Source organism: Tauraco erythrolophus, chromosome 5 (assembly GCF_009769465.1).
Source record: "Tauraco erythrolophus isolate bTauEry1 chromosome 5, bTauEry1.pri, whole genome shotgun sequence".
Taxonomy (NCBI): domain Eukaryota; kingdom Metazoa; phylum Chordata; class Aves; order Musophagiformes; family Musophagidae; genus Tauraco; species Tauraco erythrolophus.
In genome coordinates, this window is record NC_141469.1 from 27,030,411 (window position 1) to 27,046,578 (window position 16,168).

At 47.6% G+C, this 16,168-nt stretch overlaps 1 protein-coding gene across 1 annotated transcript; it reads left to right on the forward strand.

The window, feature by feature from the left end:
* The first annotated feature begins 710 nt into the window (after nt 1-710).
* Nucleotides 711-6,502, forward strand: CD8B (CD8 subunit beta). Its single transcript, XM_009991394.1, has 5 exons — nt 711-756; nt 3,578-3,928; nt 5,734-5,823; nt 6,254-6,343; nt 6,462-6,502. The coding sequence occupies exons 1-5, from the start codon at nt 711-713 to the stop codon at nt 6,500-6,502; spliced, it is 618 nt and encodes a 205-aa protein (XP_009989696.1).
* Nucleotides 6,503-16,168: the final 9,666 nt, after the last annotated feature.

The following is a 16,168-nucleotide window of genomic DNA, read 5'->3' on the forward strand; positions in this document are numbered from 1 at the left end:
GTCACACCTACCAAAGCAGCACCCGCTGCGAGGTGGGGAGCCCCAGCAGAATTTCCTTATTTTTGCGGTTTTTCAGCCACTGAATTTGTTTGAGGTTTCTTGCTCTTGGCTTCAAAGTTTTCTGTGATGCCTCGTGCCTCTGTTTTATGGTGAGCTTGTTTGGTGTTCAACATTTTCCAGGCCTGGAGAAAAACAACTCCTGCTAAAGATTCTGCTGAAGAAAACAGCCTCACTGCTCAAATTGCAGGCTTTTCTTATTTTGAATGCTTTTTGATTTCAACAGAGGAGAAACCACCCAAAATTCATCCTTTCCTGCTTTGATTTTTAATGCCAAGCTCCTGCATTTGTCATTTTTTAATTGCATGGAGCTAGATTAAAAGAAGGATTAAAAACTGGTGAAGAAATATGAAGAAATCATAATTAAAAATCAATGAGTTTTCTTTTTTTTTCCTTCCTAAAGGGGATTTGGGGGGGGATCTCGTGGAGAAGCGTGTGGGGCTGACGCACACCTGGTTTGGAGGCTCGGTGCAGAAGCTGCCGGCCTGAGGCTCCGGGAGCTGCCGCGGCAGATGTGCTTTGGCAGCCATTGGTGAAACATCTGCGCCGAGACGGGGAAGGACCTCGTGGGGTGCAGCCAGCCCCACCAAGAAGTGACCGTGTGTGGGAAGTGGGAGCTGGCACAAAACCCTTCCATCATTGACTCCACCACCATGGCCCGGCTGTGGCTCCATCTCTACATCTGCGTCCAAATCACAGGTAAGAAGGACATGTCTCTTAAGGGTTGAGGGCGTCTCAAATCACGCTGGAGCCTCTCCTCCCACCCGCTCCAGCACATGGGATGCGTTGCACAGCATCTGGATGATGGAACTTTAAATCTACAGGCATAGCATAGATCTACAGGGTAGTATTACCTGTCACCGCGTAATTTTGGACAATACCCTTAATAACATGCTGTAGATTTTGGTCAGCCCTGAAGTGGTCAGATAGTTGGACTAGATGATCACTGTAGGTCCCTTCCAACTGAAATAGTCTGTCCTATCCTATCCTATCCTATCCTATCCTATCCTATCCTATCCTATCCTATCCTATCCTACTCTGCCCTACCCTGCCCTACCCTATTTATAGTGCAATATATGATGGTATAGACATCTCAGAGTTTGTTTTTACTGCACCCTCTTAGCACACACGGACTATGGGAAGCCGCTGATGGAGAAGTTAAAGTAGCACCCATCTCCACTGCCTGCGTAACGCAAAGATGATAAACATCCCATCAAATTTTCTTCTAAATCTATCCAAGGACTGCATGTTTCCCAAGGGCCACAGCTGGAATCAATGTGTTCTGAAACCATCCTGCCTTCTGCTTATTGCAGGTGCTGAAAGTCTGGATCAAATATACACAGTCGATGTCGTAGAAAAGTGGTAGAATTACGCTTTATAGGACAAACTGTGCCATCAGTTCCTAGGTCTAAATTGTTGAAAGCTTGAAACACCCATTAAACATATATATTAGGGTGGCAGCTCAAGTCGGCCCCCCTAGATGTTGCCCAGCCTGGGTCCGCAGCCGCCCAGCATCCTTGGTAGAGGCTGTCAGGACTGCAGGGTGTTTTATTCGTGGCGTGTAATGGTGATCCAGCTGCGACATAACACAGCAGATCTGGCAGCAAACAGCCTGAGGCACTTCATTGACATATACATACAGGTGATAATATCCTATAGATCTATATGGTGGGGTCCCCGCTGAGAAAAACCCAGTAAATTAGAGTTTGCTCTGCACACGCAAAGGGAAAAGGGACTGGTTTTGAGCTGCTGCGGGCTGGTCTGGCCAGGCATGTGGAAACAAACTCATCCCACCCTGATTTCCTGTGGTGCCTTGCGAGAACATACACCAGGAAAGGGAACAGGGAGATTTTGGGGGATGAAGGTGCGGCATAGGATGAGGTTTTCTGCTCTGACTCCATCCCAGCTCACCCCGCTGGACCTTGACCACTGGCTCAGAGCTGAGCAGAGCGTTTTCCAGGGTTTCTTCTCATCCCTTCTGATTCATCTAACATCTCTCCAACAGCTTGAGGAAAAGGTTTTCATGGGGGTTTAAGTTTCCCATGTCCAGCAGAGCTGGACCTCAGAGCAGCCATGGAGACCCTGAAGGCGCCATGCCCCATGGTCACATGTTTCATCCCCTACAACCACACAGAGGCATTTGCCAGAGCAAACTTGGGGAGGATTACACTCCAAAACCTGAAAATGATGTATTTTAGTAACAACGAGACATTTATATTGTCACAGCACCAGAAGATGCAGTGAAACGCTGCAGCTGGTGTGCAAAGTCTGAATTTCAGCATTGCAACATTAGAGCTGAAGCCTGCTGAAGCCTGCTTGTCCCACTGCAAGCTGGGAGCAGTGGGGCCGTTGGCGTGGGGATGGAGGAGGGCTCTGGACCTGTGTCAGTCACCAGAGCCCTCTCCTCTCCTTGTCCCCACTGGGGACATGGGGGACATTGGGGCCATGGGCCATGGGCCATGGGGATGGTTCCAGGTGTTCTTGCAGTCATTGGGTTTGCAGGGCTGCATGAGGCTGTTTGTAACAACTACTATAAGCAGCTTTGAGATTTTGAAGGAATAGGGATATTTTAGTGTAAAAAAGGCCCAAAAATGTGTTTTGTCGAGCTTTTTCCGCAGCTTTAAAACACGCCTGGGAAGAAGGCAGGGGAAGCGAGAGCATCTGTATCTTCAAAGACCTGTTTTTTCCTTAGTCTCAGAGTATCTGCAGGTTTGTAGGATTGTTTGCTGAACAGAAGGGATCACGAGTCACCTGTTATCCTTTTCACAAGGACACATCCTCGCTCGCGCGCAGACACCGCTCACATCTGCCCAGGCCAAACACAACTCAGATAATTTTCACAAAAGCTGCAAAGCCCAAACAAGGTGATGTGATGCCAAACCGAAGCTTTCAATCCCACCACTACCCCTCTGTCTTGCTCCTTCCCCAGGTCTCGAAATTCGTACAAAAATAACATCGTCTGAAAACTAGTATGAAATCGGCTCGTTTTGAGATGTTTTGCACTTTTTTTTGTTCTTTTTCTGTGCCTGAGATGCGATCTGAAGTTTACTGATGTTACTGCTGTTAGAACAAAAATCTGGCAAATAAGTTAAGAGGCTCAAAAGAAAAAATCTGCTGAAAGAGAGGTGAAGCCTCTCCGAAAAATGAGAAAAGGAGAGTAGGAGAGGGGTGTCTGCGGGAGCAGGCAGCGATGTCCTTCCCCGCACATACAGCCCCGAGGACACCCTCGAAATCATCCCTCCATCCCTCTCCCAGCCACCGAGCCTCCTTTCTAGATGAGTGTTTACAGAGCAAACGCTACCTGTGTAACTAGGCTTGACCAAAAAATAGCTGGGGAATTCGAAAGGGACTCTGAGGGAATACGGCATCATCCCGATAAAGATCCTGCTTCTTGCTCGTATAATCCCCTGGTCTGTGACTACTTGATGTTCTTAAGCCCACAAAGAAAATTTATACTTGGCATGGAAGAAAAATAATGAAAAATAAATAATACCTATGTATTCCTGTCTCTTTTTTTTAGGTTTCTGTACAAATGTACTTTCATCTCAGACTCCACGGCATATTTTAGCCCACACGAACAAGAAAACAGAAATCTTCTGTGACCTGAAGAAGGAGCACACTGGGGTGTACTGGTACCGCTGGAGCCAGGAGAGGAAAAATTTCGAGTTCTTACTATTTTCCAACCCATTAGGCAAAGCCACGTATGGCACAAACATCAGCCAGGACAAGTTTAGTGTCCATGGGACGAGTTCCCACACCTCCTCCAGCCTGCACATCAGCCACCTCCACGCCTCAGACAACGGCGTCTATTACTGCTCCATCTCCCAGTCCTCCCAGCTCTTCCTGGACCGTGGGACATGGCTCAATGTGGGTAAGCGTCACCCCCAGGTCTCCAAACTGTGCCATCGGTGGGCTGTGATGAGGTCTCCTAGGTAAGGGGTCGTGCATGTTGGTAGACCCTTTCCAATTCTGACATGCGAGCTTGGTGCTCTGGGGTTTTACTGAAGAGACCTATGAGACCAAAGAAGTCAGAAAATACAGAAAACAGCTGTATTTTAGGTCAGCTGCATGTGTCAGTCCTTTTGCCACCAGCAGTTGCTCTGCTGTGGTCATACCTTGAGCAACGCATTGATCCTAATGTCCTAGGCTTTCCATGGGAAGATGCTCAGCCCCAATATTGCCATGTCCTGCATTTTTCTTGTCCCCTGTGGTATTTTGGATGAGAGGCTGGTTATGTGCCTTGCTCAGCTCCCAGCTCCTTCCTCCAAGTGACAAGAGCAACACGAAGGCTGGAGGGCATCACCCCTCTCAGCGCTGGGGTGGATCTGACTGCAGGTTTCAAGCCTGTCCTTCACATAAAGAATTGAAATGGGATTTATTCCTCAAAGCTCTCAACCCACCATCGTTGGGGAGCTCCAGCCAGAAATCAGAGCTGTCTGTGAGTGGCATTGTGATGTGTTAGAGACCCTGGATCGTACAGATTTTTTCAGCCCATTTTCCCCTTGACCAGAGAGCAGGAGCCGACATAGAAGAAAATAATGTGGTTTAAGAAGGAATCAACTTCTTTTTTGCAAGCTTTTAGGGAGACAAATAACTTATTTAATCAATATGCAGCTATGGATGCTGGCTCTAAATCATCCCCAGTGTCCCAACCTTTCTGGTTGTTTTTGCAAATATGCCTTGCACCTGGAGCTGGCTGAGAAATCTCTTTCGGATTCTTGCCAGCTCAAAGAAAAGCTGGTTTAAGATAAAGGAGAACTGGTTTCTATCTACTGGGCACATATCTGTGTGCAAAACAAAGAATGAAAAACAGGGCTGAAAAACAGCATGATCAAGGACACTCCAATTTAAAACTAAACACCAGCAGGTGGGAAGACTCGGGCTTTGCTGGATATTTTGTTTTTCTTCCTTTAGTAGACATGATAAAAGAAACTGTCTTTAAATTCCTTTTCTTTAAGTCTACTATAATGTAAGGGAGAAGTTGTCCAGATAAATCTCAGACACCTAATGTCTCACCTTTCCATGTAAAAGAACAGTGGTTTCCCTAGGAATTTCAATCTTGGATAGAAGCAGAAAAAAATAGTTTTGAATCATGTAAAATTTTGAGTAAGTGGAGTTTGAGCGGTCAGATGTACAATTACTTAATGACTTTACTGGGATATTTTCCTGGCCAATTTAACAGAGAGATGAATGCACTCTGCTGTAATTCAGATACACCATAATAAATCCTGCTCTCATGTTATCATTTAAAAAAAAAAATCTAATTTTGAGCAAAGATTAGAGCAATCTGGGTATTTAAAAGATCCAGGGATCTCTTAAAACCTCCCAGTGCTGTTGGAATCTCCCACTACCTGTGATTTCATGCAACGCTGATGAGATGGCGTCTGGCAGTAAATGTAGCTTGAGGAAGTTTCCTTTTTCTCTGCCTTAACCTTCTGCCCTTGTTTGCCTGGATCATTGTTTTATTAACACTTTTACAAGCTCTTGGTAACTTCTGTGGCCACCAAGAGGTTCACATCAAGCTCCTGGCCCCTCTGGATAACCCAAGCCCTTTGTGGGGGGTCCCTGAATGGGGCTAGTTTTAAAAGCCAGAATTTCAACCCCTCCTTGCCTGCTGTTTGAGATCTCCGCTGCACTTGGTGCCATATTGACCATCCTCTTCTCCTTATCCACCAGTTGATGTTCTGTCTCTGAAGACCACCAAGGCACCGCTGTCCACAAAGCCCGTGCGGTGCATAACCAAAAGCAAAGCTGCTGACAAGAAAGGTACGGCACCGGGTTGGCTCAGGCTGCCTTGCAAGAGGGATTTGCTGAGCTCCTGGGGGTCCCCAGGGTCCAGCTGGGGTTTGTCCTGGGGTGGGGGCAACCACAATGTGACCCTGCAGGGATGGGCATCCGGGTACACCTGGACCCACCGCTCCGGATGGAGTTGACTTCTTCCTTTAGAAGTGGTTCCCTGGGATGTACACGGGTTTAAGGATGTATTTCAATTTATGTTGTCGTGACTCATAGCTAAGTTGCCTGCCATGCCTTCAGGTGTAATGCACCCTCCAAGGGATACCCCAGGGTGATGGCCATGTCCTCCACCCCTCCTCTGAGGACCTGCCTTGTTTTTCTCCCTTTACCACCCCACACTCCATCACCCAAAGCTGCTGGGGCAGGACAGTGCCAGATGTTGAGTCCTCTCCCTCTCCAGATGCCTGCAGCCCCCTGGTCTGGGTCCCTCTGGCTGTCGGTGTCCTGGTCCTCCTGCTGAGCCTGGTTTCCACCGTCCACCGCTTCTACCGTAAGCATCTAGCCAGCCCCGGGGGACGATGAGGGGTGTCGGGCTCCCGGGAGAGCCCAGGAGCAGGATGGGTGGCTGGAAGGAGATCCCAGGGCTGACAGATGCTGTCTCTCCCCAGGTCTGCGACGGAGGCTGTGGCTTCGTGTCCACAAGCAGTAAATCCCACCGGTTCCCCTCATCTCAGGCAGGGAGAAGCCACGGACCATCCCCTGCACTGTGCTGAGCCCTGCCTGGATGTGACCTGGGAAGGACATTACAGGGGCCAGACATGGGCTTGCACTGCAAGACAGACATTTCTTTCCTGAGATGGATGACGACTTTAATATTTTTCCTTCACACCACAGGTGGCAACAGGACCAGGCGGGATCCTGCAGCTTGCTGAGCATTTCTCAAAGGGTGCTGAGCAGGGTGAATGCCACCACTGGCTCTGCACTGGGGGCACCGAGGCTGGTGCACTGAGGGGATTCAGCGGGCTGGGGAGATGCTGTGAGCTCCTCATCTCTCCTCCATGTTCATCTGTGGGACAGCATGAAGGTGCTTTTGGTTTGCTCCTGCCAACGCTGGTGGATAAGGCTTTAGTAACGAACACTTTGAGAGCAACCAGCAGATGCCGGGGCAGGTCACTGCACAGCTTGTGAAGGTCCCATACAGGCATGTTTGTTAGCAATAGTGAATATATCACAGCTATTTTGCTCTGCTGGCTGATGTCTTGTGGTCCTGCTCGGTGAGGGACATGGTCATGTGATGATCAGGGAACCATGGCCTCTGACCAAGCCAGAGTTTAAGCAGAGCAAAAGCTGTAGGGGGAGCAGGTCTGGGAGGGCACCTTCTCCCATGCAAACAGCCAGGAGTGGGAGAGGAAAGCCAGACAAAGCGATGGACACAAGGCCAAACACCTGGCGCAGCCTGAAGGCCAACGCCACCTCTGAGAGCAAACAGAGCTGGTGGGAGGCTGGCATGGAGCCCGGTGGCATGGCACGGCCAGAATTGCCCTGAGCGATGTCCATGTGTGCTGAGCCTTGGGCAGGATCCATGGTGCTGAGCCCCAAGCAATTCCAGAAGCAGGGCAGGTCTCCCCAGGGATGTTAACACGGCTCAGCCACTGCCTGGAGCTGCGCGGCTGACGCGGGATGGAAATCCAGCGCTGGGCTGAGCCCAGGCAGCGGGCGCTCACCCCCGGTGGCAGCCCCAGCCCCGCATCTCTGCTCAGACACCAGCACTGGCACACGGCTGCATCCGCTGCAGCAAGTGCAGGGGGAAGGTGGCCCACACCTCCTGTCCCCAGCGTGGTGGGAAGGCCAGCAGCTGTTTTTACTGTTGGGGAAGCAGGAAGGCTCTCCTGTCCTGCACACCCCCTATGTCCTTACAGCTGCCCAAGAGCCAAGGGCGGATGTGGCTCCAGAGTCCCAGGGCAGGTCCTGGAGCATCTCTGCCTTTGGCACACCTGAGCTCTGTGAAAGCTCAGACGAACCAACCTCACAGCTTTTCTGCCTTGCAAGCACTCAGTGCGCAGAGCTTCGCCCCAGGAGCAGATGATTTTTATGATATGTATTTTTTACAGGAGAGCTATAAGGAAACTCCTTTGAAACTTTCCATAGGCAAAAGTTTATTCTGTCAAAACCAGGGTTTTTCCCTCTACCCACAGCTATTCTTGAAACCCCAGCTCCATTTCCCACACTTGAGGCATCCCGACCTTAATGTCCACCCCTGCTTCACCTCTCCCACCTCTGCCCCAGCACAGGAGATGGCCTTCCATGGCCAAGCAGCCGGGGCTGGAGCAGGGCAGCGAAAGGCACAGCTGTGACAGCCCAATCTTCCTCTCCCACAGGAAGGTGAGTGGCCTCAGGGGTAACTCTGCCCAGTCCACTTCTCCTCCCTCCATCCCCACGCTCAGGCCGTCTCCATGGTGTCCAGCCCTCACTGAAACCACCCGGGGTGGCACCATCTTTCCTTGATAGACTTCAGCCACTGGCTTATCCCAACTCCAGTAATTCCCATCCAAATGGTGGGGATTTACCCCTTGGCTCTCTGCCTGGCAGTGAATAACTGTAACGGGCAGCAAAGAATTTGCTCAACTCCTGAAATCCCCAATTTGGCTTCGCTGTTCCTTTGTAAATTGAAAAAAAAAAACAACAAAAAAACCTAAACAACAACAACAACAACAAACAACAAAATCAACATCCTCTGTGTACAACAAAAACCAGGAGAGCACAGCAGCAGTCACAGATGCTACGTGTCCTGTTGAAACACAGGTATGAGCAGTTTAGCAATGGAAACAATGAAAAAATTTTAGCAATTCCTGTAATCATCAATAGGGTGTTTTAAGACAGTAAACCTCGGAGAGATTTTAGCAGCAGGTTTCACAACTGCGAGAGCTGGTGGAAAAAAATCACCTCCTATTTCATAGACTTTTTTCCCAGAGAGTATGTAAGAAAGAATCAGAAGCACTATTAAAAAGATGCTTTTATGTATGAGAAAATCAGCCCATTCCCCTGATATCTGCAACCTCTTTGCTTTTCTTTCCTACCTCATCACTGTACTGAGAGCACGATGACGATACAAGCCAAGAGTCAGGGATGCCCTGTTGCGGCACGTGGGGGAAAAGGGATGCTTCCATCGTGGAAACTAATGGGAAAATATTTCCGTGCGTCTCTGCTAATGGTACAGTGTCCAGATCCATAGAGGCAGAAGTACAGTAACGGCATCACCCATCACAGCATCACCCCTGCCGCCGTGTCCTGGCAAAAGAGAGTCCCTAATTTATTCCTCGTTTCCTTCCAAGGAAGGACCAACCTTTTCCTCTCTCCCACTGTCACCCCCCTCCCTGCAGCAAGGAACATCCATAGCTAGAATGGAAAATGATGGGATTTTATATGTAACCCCAAACCCTCACGTGAGCGGTTAATAAATAATGTCACCTTAAATGACGAAAGGAGGCACAGCAAAAAATTGAACAAAGACAAAAGGCCTTTGAATAGGACAAGGAGGGGTTTGCAGCTGTATGGATTTAGGAACAAAGTGTTACCCATGTTAGGCTCATCCCTGTGAATCATCAGGCAAGGAACTGTAAAAGAGGTCCAAAATTACATGTTGCAATAATCTGATATTGTTACATTTTTTATTTTATAGTCTATTTTATATTTATATTCTATATATTCTATATAATCTACATATAATATATTCTTTAAAAAGACTGCAGCTATTCTTTCAATAAACAGTGCATGCACATCTTGAAAACATGAAAATATTCAAGGGACAAAGAGCAGAGCAGGTATTTCACGTGTTGCAGTAAATAGCCTTCACATTTTTGTAAAACTTCTGTAAATGGATTAAAAAAACTGTCAGTCTTTCCAGAACATCTCAGTTGCCGATGTTATATTGGCAGTGCCAAATTGCTCTTTATTCCTTTAACCTGCTCAGTCATTTTTCTGTGGAGGGCCGCCTGTGTTTTTATAATACAAACAAGCAAATACAAATCGAGTGCTGTTGAAAACATTCAACTGAAAACAAGCCAGTGACACGAGATTGGAAGTTATATCTGATTTTAAAGCTCCTAAAAATATATAAAAAAGAACTTTGCAGAGTCGTAACCACAGCTCAGTTGGGCACGCTAACAGAGAAAGGATGAGTAACAACTTTATTAAATGATTAAACCTGAATTTCGTGCAAAGGGAAAGCAGAGAGGTATATCCATGAGTGCTGTTTAAATTCCTTCCAATTTATCCTTGGCCAGAACGCCTCCGTGCACAGTAGCTGCTTATTAAATATCTCCTCCTGGCAGAAAAAACAGATCCACAGCAGGACTTCTAGGCATCCGGACCACGCTCGTTAAACAGGAATTTCTAAACGTCTTTTTCTGCCTCTGTGTAAAACCAGATATGTCCCAGAAGGTGCAAAAATATCCCAATTTTTACCTGCTTCTCCTGAATCCTGTTAGGGCACAGACACAGCCGTATGTTCACTTGGCTGTTCTGCTAGTTCATAGATTAAACAATTTACAGGAACCTTAAATATAGCAATATTGTATCATATATGTTGACATTTATATTGATGGGTTTATAACTATATATTATTATATAGTTATAACTTATGTGTTCTATATTACAGTTAAATATATGTATAATATATACATATATACAATATATAGTATATAGTTACATACTCTATATTACAGTTAGATATATAACCATATTATAAATATTAATTTTCTATATTATGTGTTACATATTATATATATAGCTATATCTATGTTGTTATATATATATATTGACAGCTATATAGATTGGCAGATACCTATAGAAAAAATCACAGGTGAACAAAAAACTACCTTCAGGCAGCATAAGTACGTGTTGCCCATATTTCCCTGGACTTCATCACATTTCATTCAATAAACCAGAAATAGTAACATACCAAATTTCGGGATATATAAACCCGAGATGGCTACTTTAATGTTCCTGTAATTTCTATTTACAGTATACAGTATGTTTATGTATATCGATATACCTATGCTGCGTGCACTCGGGATGAGATCTGCGGCTTCTGTGGAATTATATACAAATATGTGTTACTTTAGCATTTGGTTAACTGGAACGCGTATCAGAGCGAGTTAAAAATCAATCTGTATAAGGTATATATTTTGCTTCTCTACCACCTTGCTATGGGAAAGATTACTCTGAGCTAATACACCAGTGGTTGTTTCACATGAAACAAAACTGTCCCCATGCTTTATACATTTGCAACAGGACAGGAGGTTTAATATTCCTCCCATTGCCATTTGTTTTATCAGCTGAAGTTAAATTCCTCAGTTAGCCTCTAAGGTATCCCGGTGTATGAAGGGGGACTGCGTCGCGCTTTTAATTAGGGGAATATCATTACCACTATTTGCACTTTCTGATCTAGTTAATAAATTAAAACCAGATGTGAAACACTCAAAAAAAAATCCCAATGATGGCATCAGCGCAGAATTTTTTCTCTGCCAGGCACAGCTTATATATGTGTCGTTGCAACAGGGATCTCACACAACTTGTTCAGCTCATTTAACGTAAAAACTCCCAAAAATTCTAACACGAGCCGCTCAAGGAAGGCAGCAGGCAGTCAATATGAAAAGGAAACCCGCTCAAATGGCAAAGCCTTCTCCATCCTCTCCGAAAAGCTCCTTGGAGGGGTTGGGAGCCCTCATGCAGCCAGGCTGACACAGGTGCCCATGAGCTGGTCTCCTTGGCTATTTTTCGTCGGGCAATGAGTAAGGGCTAAATTTGGTCTTGTCCAAACCAGACTGAGCTTCTGCATCACACAGCAGAAAACCCAGCTCCGCAGAAATCATGGATGTCTGCTGAGGAAGTCTTGCATCACTGAGTTTTTCAAGGCCTGAGCTCTGCTGGAGGACACCAAAAAACCACCTGGGTTCCCAAGCCAGTTCCAACCACCCTCACGCTGCCAACAGCTGTCAGCCCTGTGTCCCACCCCACACCTTCCTCCATCCTCTGACTGCAATGAAGCAAGCCTTACCCAGCCCAAGGTGCAAGCCACTTTGTTTTTTCTGCTCTGCTTCTCTGCTCGTGGTTAAAATGTCCAGCCAGGAGGTTGGGCACCAAAATATGGGGTGCAACCAACCTCCCTCCCCATGAGGCTGGGCAGGTAGGAGGGCTGTGGCTTAGGAGACATCTCTGTCCCCAGAGCTACTCGTGTGATCTCACCCACCGCGTTTCCTGTTGCTCCCTCCCAGTGCAGGGAGCCGGGGCTGCAGGCAGCCTGAAATGCAGCACAAAGCCTGGGTGTAGGGCAGCTGCCTCCAGGGACAGGCAGAGCATCCTTGGAGGACACGGGTGCACGTTGTTATTCCATGTTGTGCCATGGCAGAAACCACAGCTGAGTCCCATCATCTCTGACATCTCTTCAGGTGCCACCACAGGAGGAGATGCTGGGCTGCAGGGGGCCCTGCAGCCAGCCCCCAGGCAGGGTCACAGGCAGAACCGCCGTTGTTCCTCAGCAAAGCTCAAGGTGCAGTCGTTGTCCAGCCTAAGCACAAGGTAAACTCGCTGGTTGATGTCTCAGGGAAAGGTGCTGGGCTGTGCCAACACCCAGCTACAGGGCTTCAAAATGTTATGCCTTAACATCAACACCCAGTGCAAAATTCAAGTTTTCCTTGAAAAATTCAATATGTTTCCTATCAGTCTCTTAAAAAAAGATGGAGACAAGATATTCCTGGGGGTTGGGATTGTATATTCCTGGCCTGAGCAACAAGCTGCAAATGACAGTGCTGTTTTTAAAACATGTCTCAAGTCATCTCAATGCAAGAGGAAACGAGTCAGAGCAGTGGTGGAACAGTCATTGCTAAAATATATGCCTTCCCTCAGGTCATTCCATTTTACTCTGACTCACCCATCACTACCATAGCCAGGATAATTTTGATATAATTTAGAAACATGGGTCACATCGTATTGCGCGGAGCCCAAGCTGCCATCCCCAAAGAGATGCCAGGTGAAGGCAGCTGCTACCATGCAAATTCCCCTGGTCCCCAAACTCAGGTACCTCCTCACCTCCCCAAAGCCAGAACACAAACTGAGCTAGCTGGCTGGGATCAAACATCCTTCCTGACCATTATCCCTCTTCCAAGAGGCATCCAGGGTGATATGAACGGTAAAATAAAAGAAAAACTCACCTTTCTCCTCTGCCCTCTCCCAGCACCGAAGGTGTCTTGCTTAGGGTCCCAGGTAACTGCAGAATTGTTCCAATGGGCTCTGCCAGAAGGATGAAGGGGTGTTGATGCACTGAAGATGGTCATAGAACCCTCAGTGGTGTCATTTACAGGTGGGCACACCGTGGAGGAACTGGCAATATAGCCCCTTCCCTGTGCCGCTCGTGGCTGCGCCGTGAGTGTGGGAGAGTCCCAAAGGGCTGTGCACATAGTCCTGTCCCACCATGAGCAGACAGGAATGCAGACACAGGGCCTGCTGGGATGGATGCTGCTGCCCTCAAAGGCAGGAGCCACGTGAAGCTCAAACTGTCTCCAACCCATTATCTTCCAGCTCGCACAACTGGAGAGACAGGTTGGCAAGCCATAGGCAATTCATGTGATGTATCTCCTATATCCTGAATGTATACACACCCAGAAAACAATTTCTTTCTCTGCATGATGGTAACCACATGGAAGAGTTGGACCCTGCCCTCTTCTCTCACTACCTGCAGTCCAGAGGACAGAGACATTGGGAGAGCTACAGAGTACCGCAGGATTCATTACTGGGGATAAACGTCCTTGTGCAAAGCCAACAGCTAAGTAAGATTTAAGTGTTCTGCATTAAAGAATGAGATAATTGGAAAATTAATAGTGTTTCAGAGGAAACGGATATGGAGTCTGGAGTTAAGGAAGAAAACGGCTTCCTTAAAACGACACATTGTAATGAGAGCTCATATTTAAGAATATAAAAGTGACTGGTTTCGTTCAGAGCAAAGGTCTATCCAAACCACTATTCCATCTCCAACATTGATTATGAGCAGATGGCTATGGAATAACAAGGACAGGACAATCACATATAATACTTCCCCTTAATATTCTGACTATTTTTAACTAAAAAGATTTCCTGAGCCTATTGCTATCTATTTAGTAACCCACAATGGATCTCTCTTCCAAGCATTTGTCCAGGCTCAGCATTCTCGATGTCCTTTGACAGGAACACCCATGGGTGAAGCACAACTTCATTTGCTTTCAGCCTCATCCACATCAGCTTCATCTGATGCCCCTTACTTTCTGTATTGGAAAAGGCAGTGGACAATCAATTGCTCTCCAGTCCCTCCCAGCCATTCACGATTCAGGAGATTTTTAGTGTATATCCACTTAAATGAACTGGTTTTAGGCTAAAGAGTTCTAGTCTGCCTACACAAAACCCATTTCAGACTTCTGACCCTCCATTTTGCCCTTATTTGAACTTTTTCTGGTCCTACTACTTCTTTTTTTGAGATGAGAGCGTGAGACCAACACACAACAACATTCAAGGATTTCTGCAATGCATTGGACTATGGATTGTCCAGGGATTGGTTTGACCATGGCTTGGACCACTGGGCCATACAGTGACATAGCTGTGTTCTCTGTTTTATACCTCATTTCTTTCCTACCTGCCAATATCTGATTTGCTTTTCCTGTTGAGCACTGAGTTGATGTTTCCATGGTACTACCTGTCTTAACCCAAATTTTCACCCTAAATGGCCATGTTTGGCTCCTTATTTTTATAGCAAAGCCAGAACTGGTTTCCTTTGCATGCATCACTTCACATTTATCTACTCCAAATTTCACCTGCCCCTGTATTGCCCAGTCTCTGAAAGATCCTTCTGCAGTTCTATATTACAACGCATAAATGCCAGTAAAATAATGTGCACAGAAATAAAGTTTGCAGGATATGTTTTAAACCTGAATTGTTATATGGCTACTGAGTCCAACACTCACAAACCGAGCGAGAGCAGCACCTCTAGGAAAACAGGTATGGAAAGAGTAATCACACACTCCTCTTCACAGCACTGATGGGGATCGGGCTGCTAAAAGTGAAACTCTTAACACCAAATTCAGTTTGCTTTGTTGATGACGGGAGGGCATGAAACCAGCTGCTGCTTTTTGATGCAGTCATCTCTCCTCCCCTCTGCCCCTTTTGAACAAGCTATTGTGGCTAGGGGTTGCATCTTACAGGTCTGATCTACAGCAACAATTGGGGTTTTTTTCAAGTAAAAGCAAAATTGGGAAGAACTAACAAGTCGTACAAACCAGCCAACGCTGTTAATGGGATGACAAAATGGATGAAGCAAGTAATCTCAAGCAAGCCATGGGTTTCCATACTGCCAACACTGTCAGCAGGAGGGGTGTGTCGTGGTTTTTGGACTGAGGGTCGAGACAAGAACCGAGAGGGAGCACCCACCAACCATGGTCCCGGGTAAAACATGACTCAGGCTTTCTTCATAAAACAAAACAATTTATTAACAGCTACTAAACAGGAGACACAAGGGAACGAAACCGGTTACTTGAGAGGAGAAAAGAGAAAACAAGGCCAGATCTTAAAACAACACCTCCCCACCCCCTATTTTCCTTTCGTTCCTGGCTCTGCCTTCCCCCCAGCGGCGCAGGGAGACAGGGAATGGGGGAGTGCAGGTCAGTTCATCCATGTTGTTCACTGCCGCTCCTTTCTTAAAGAAGGAGGAGTCTTTACACCATTTTTCCCTTGCTTCGGTGGATCCCCTACTCACAAAGAAAAAGTCCCCAAACTTTTCCAAAGTAAGTCCTGCCCGCAGGATTGCAATCCTTCCCCATGGATCGCACCAGTTCGGGCTTTACCAGTCTCGGCCTCTTAGGGAGCTGCTGCCACTCGCGTCGGCGTGGGTCGTCCCACGGACTCCAGATGCCTCCACGACCTCGTCGTGCATTCCATGCCCCATTATCAACAGTACCTGGTCGCGCATCCCCTGCTCCACGACCTCTCCTGGGCTCAGGCATCTCCTTCCCGACGTGGGTTTCTCCACGGGCCACGAGTGGGTCGCTGCTCCGCCGAGTACACCCTGGCTGCAGGGGGGCCGCCTGCCATCTCACACCGATTTGCAAGGGAAGCCTCAGCTCCAGCACACCTCCTCCTGCTCCATCTTGGCTGACCCGGTCGTTGTGGTTGTTTTCTCTTAGATATTAATCCTCTCTGGCGGAGCTCGGCCCGGCGGGCACCCCGGGAGCGGGGCGCTTACCGAGTCCCCCATGCGGCTCCCCCGGCGCCATCTTGAGCACATGGCGCCGGCCCGGGCCCGAGCGGCCGCCCGGCCGGGAGCCGGGAGCGAGGGCAGCGCCCTCCTGCTCTC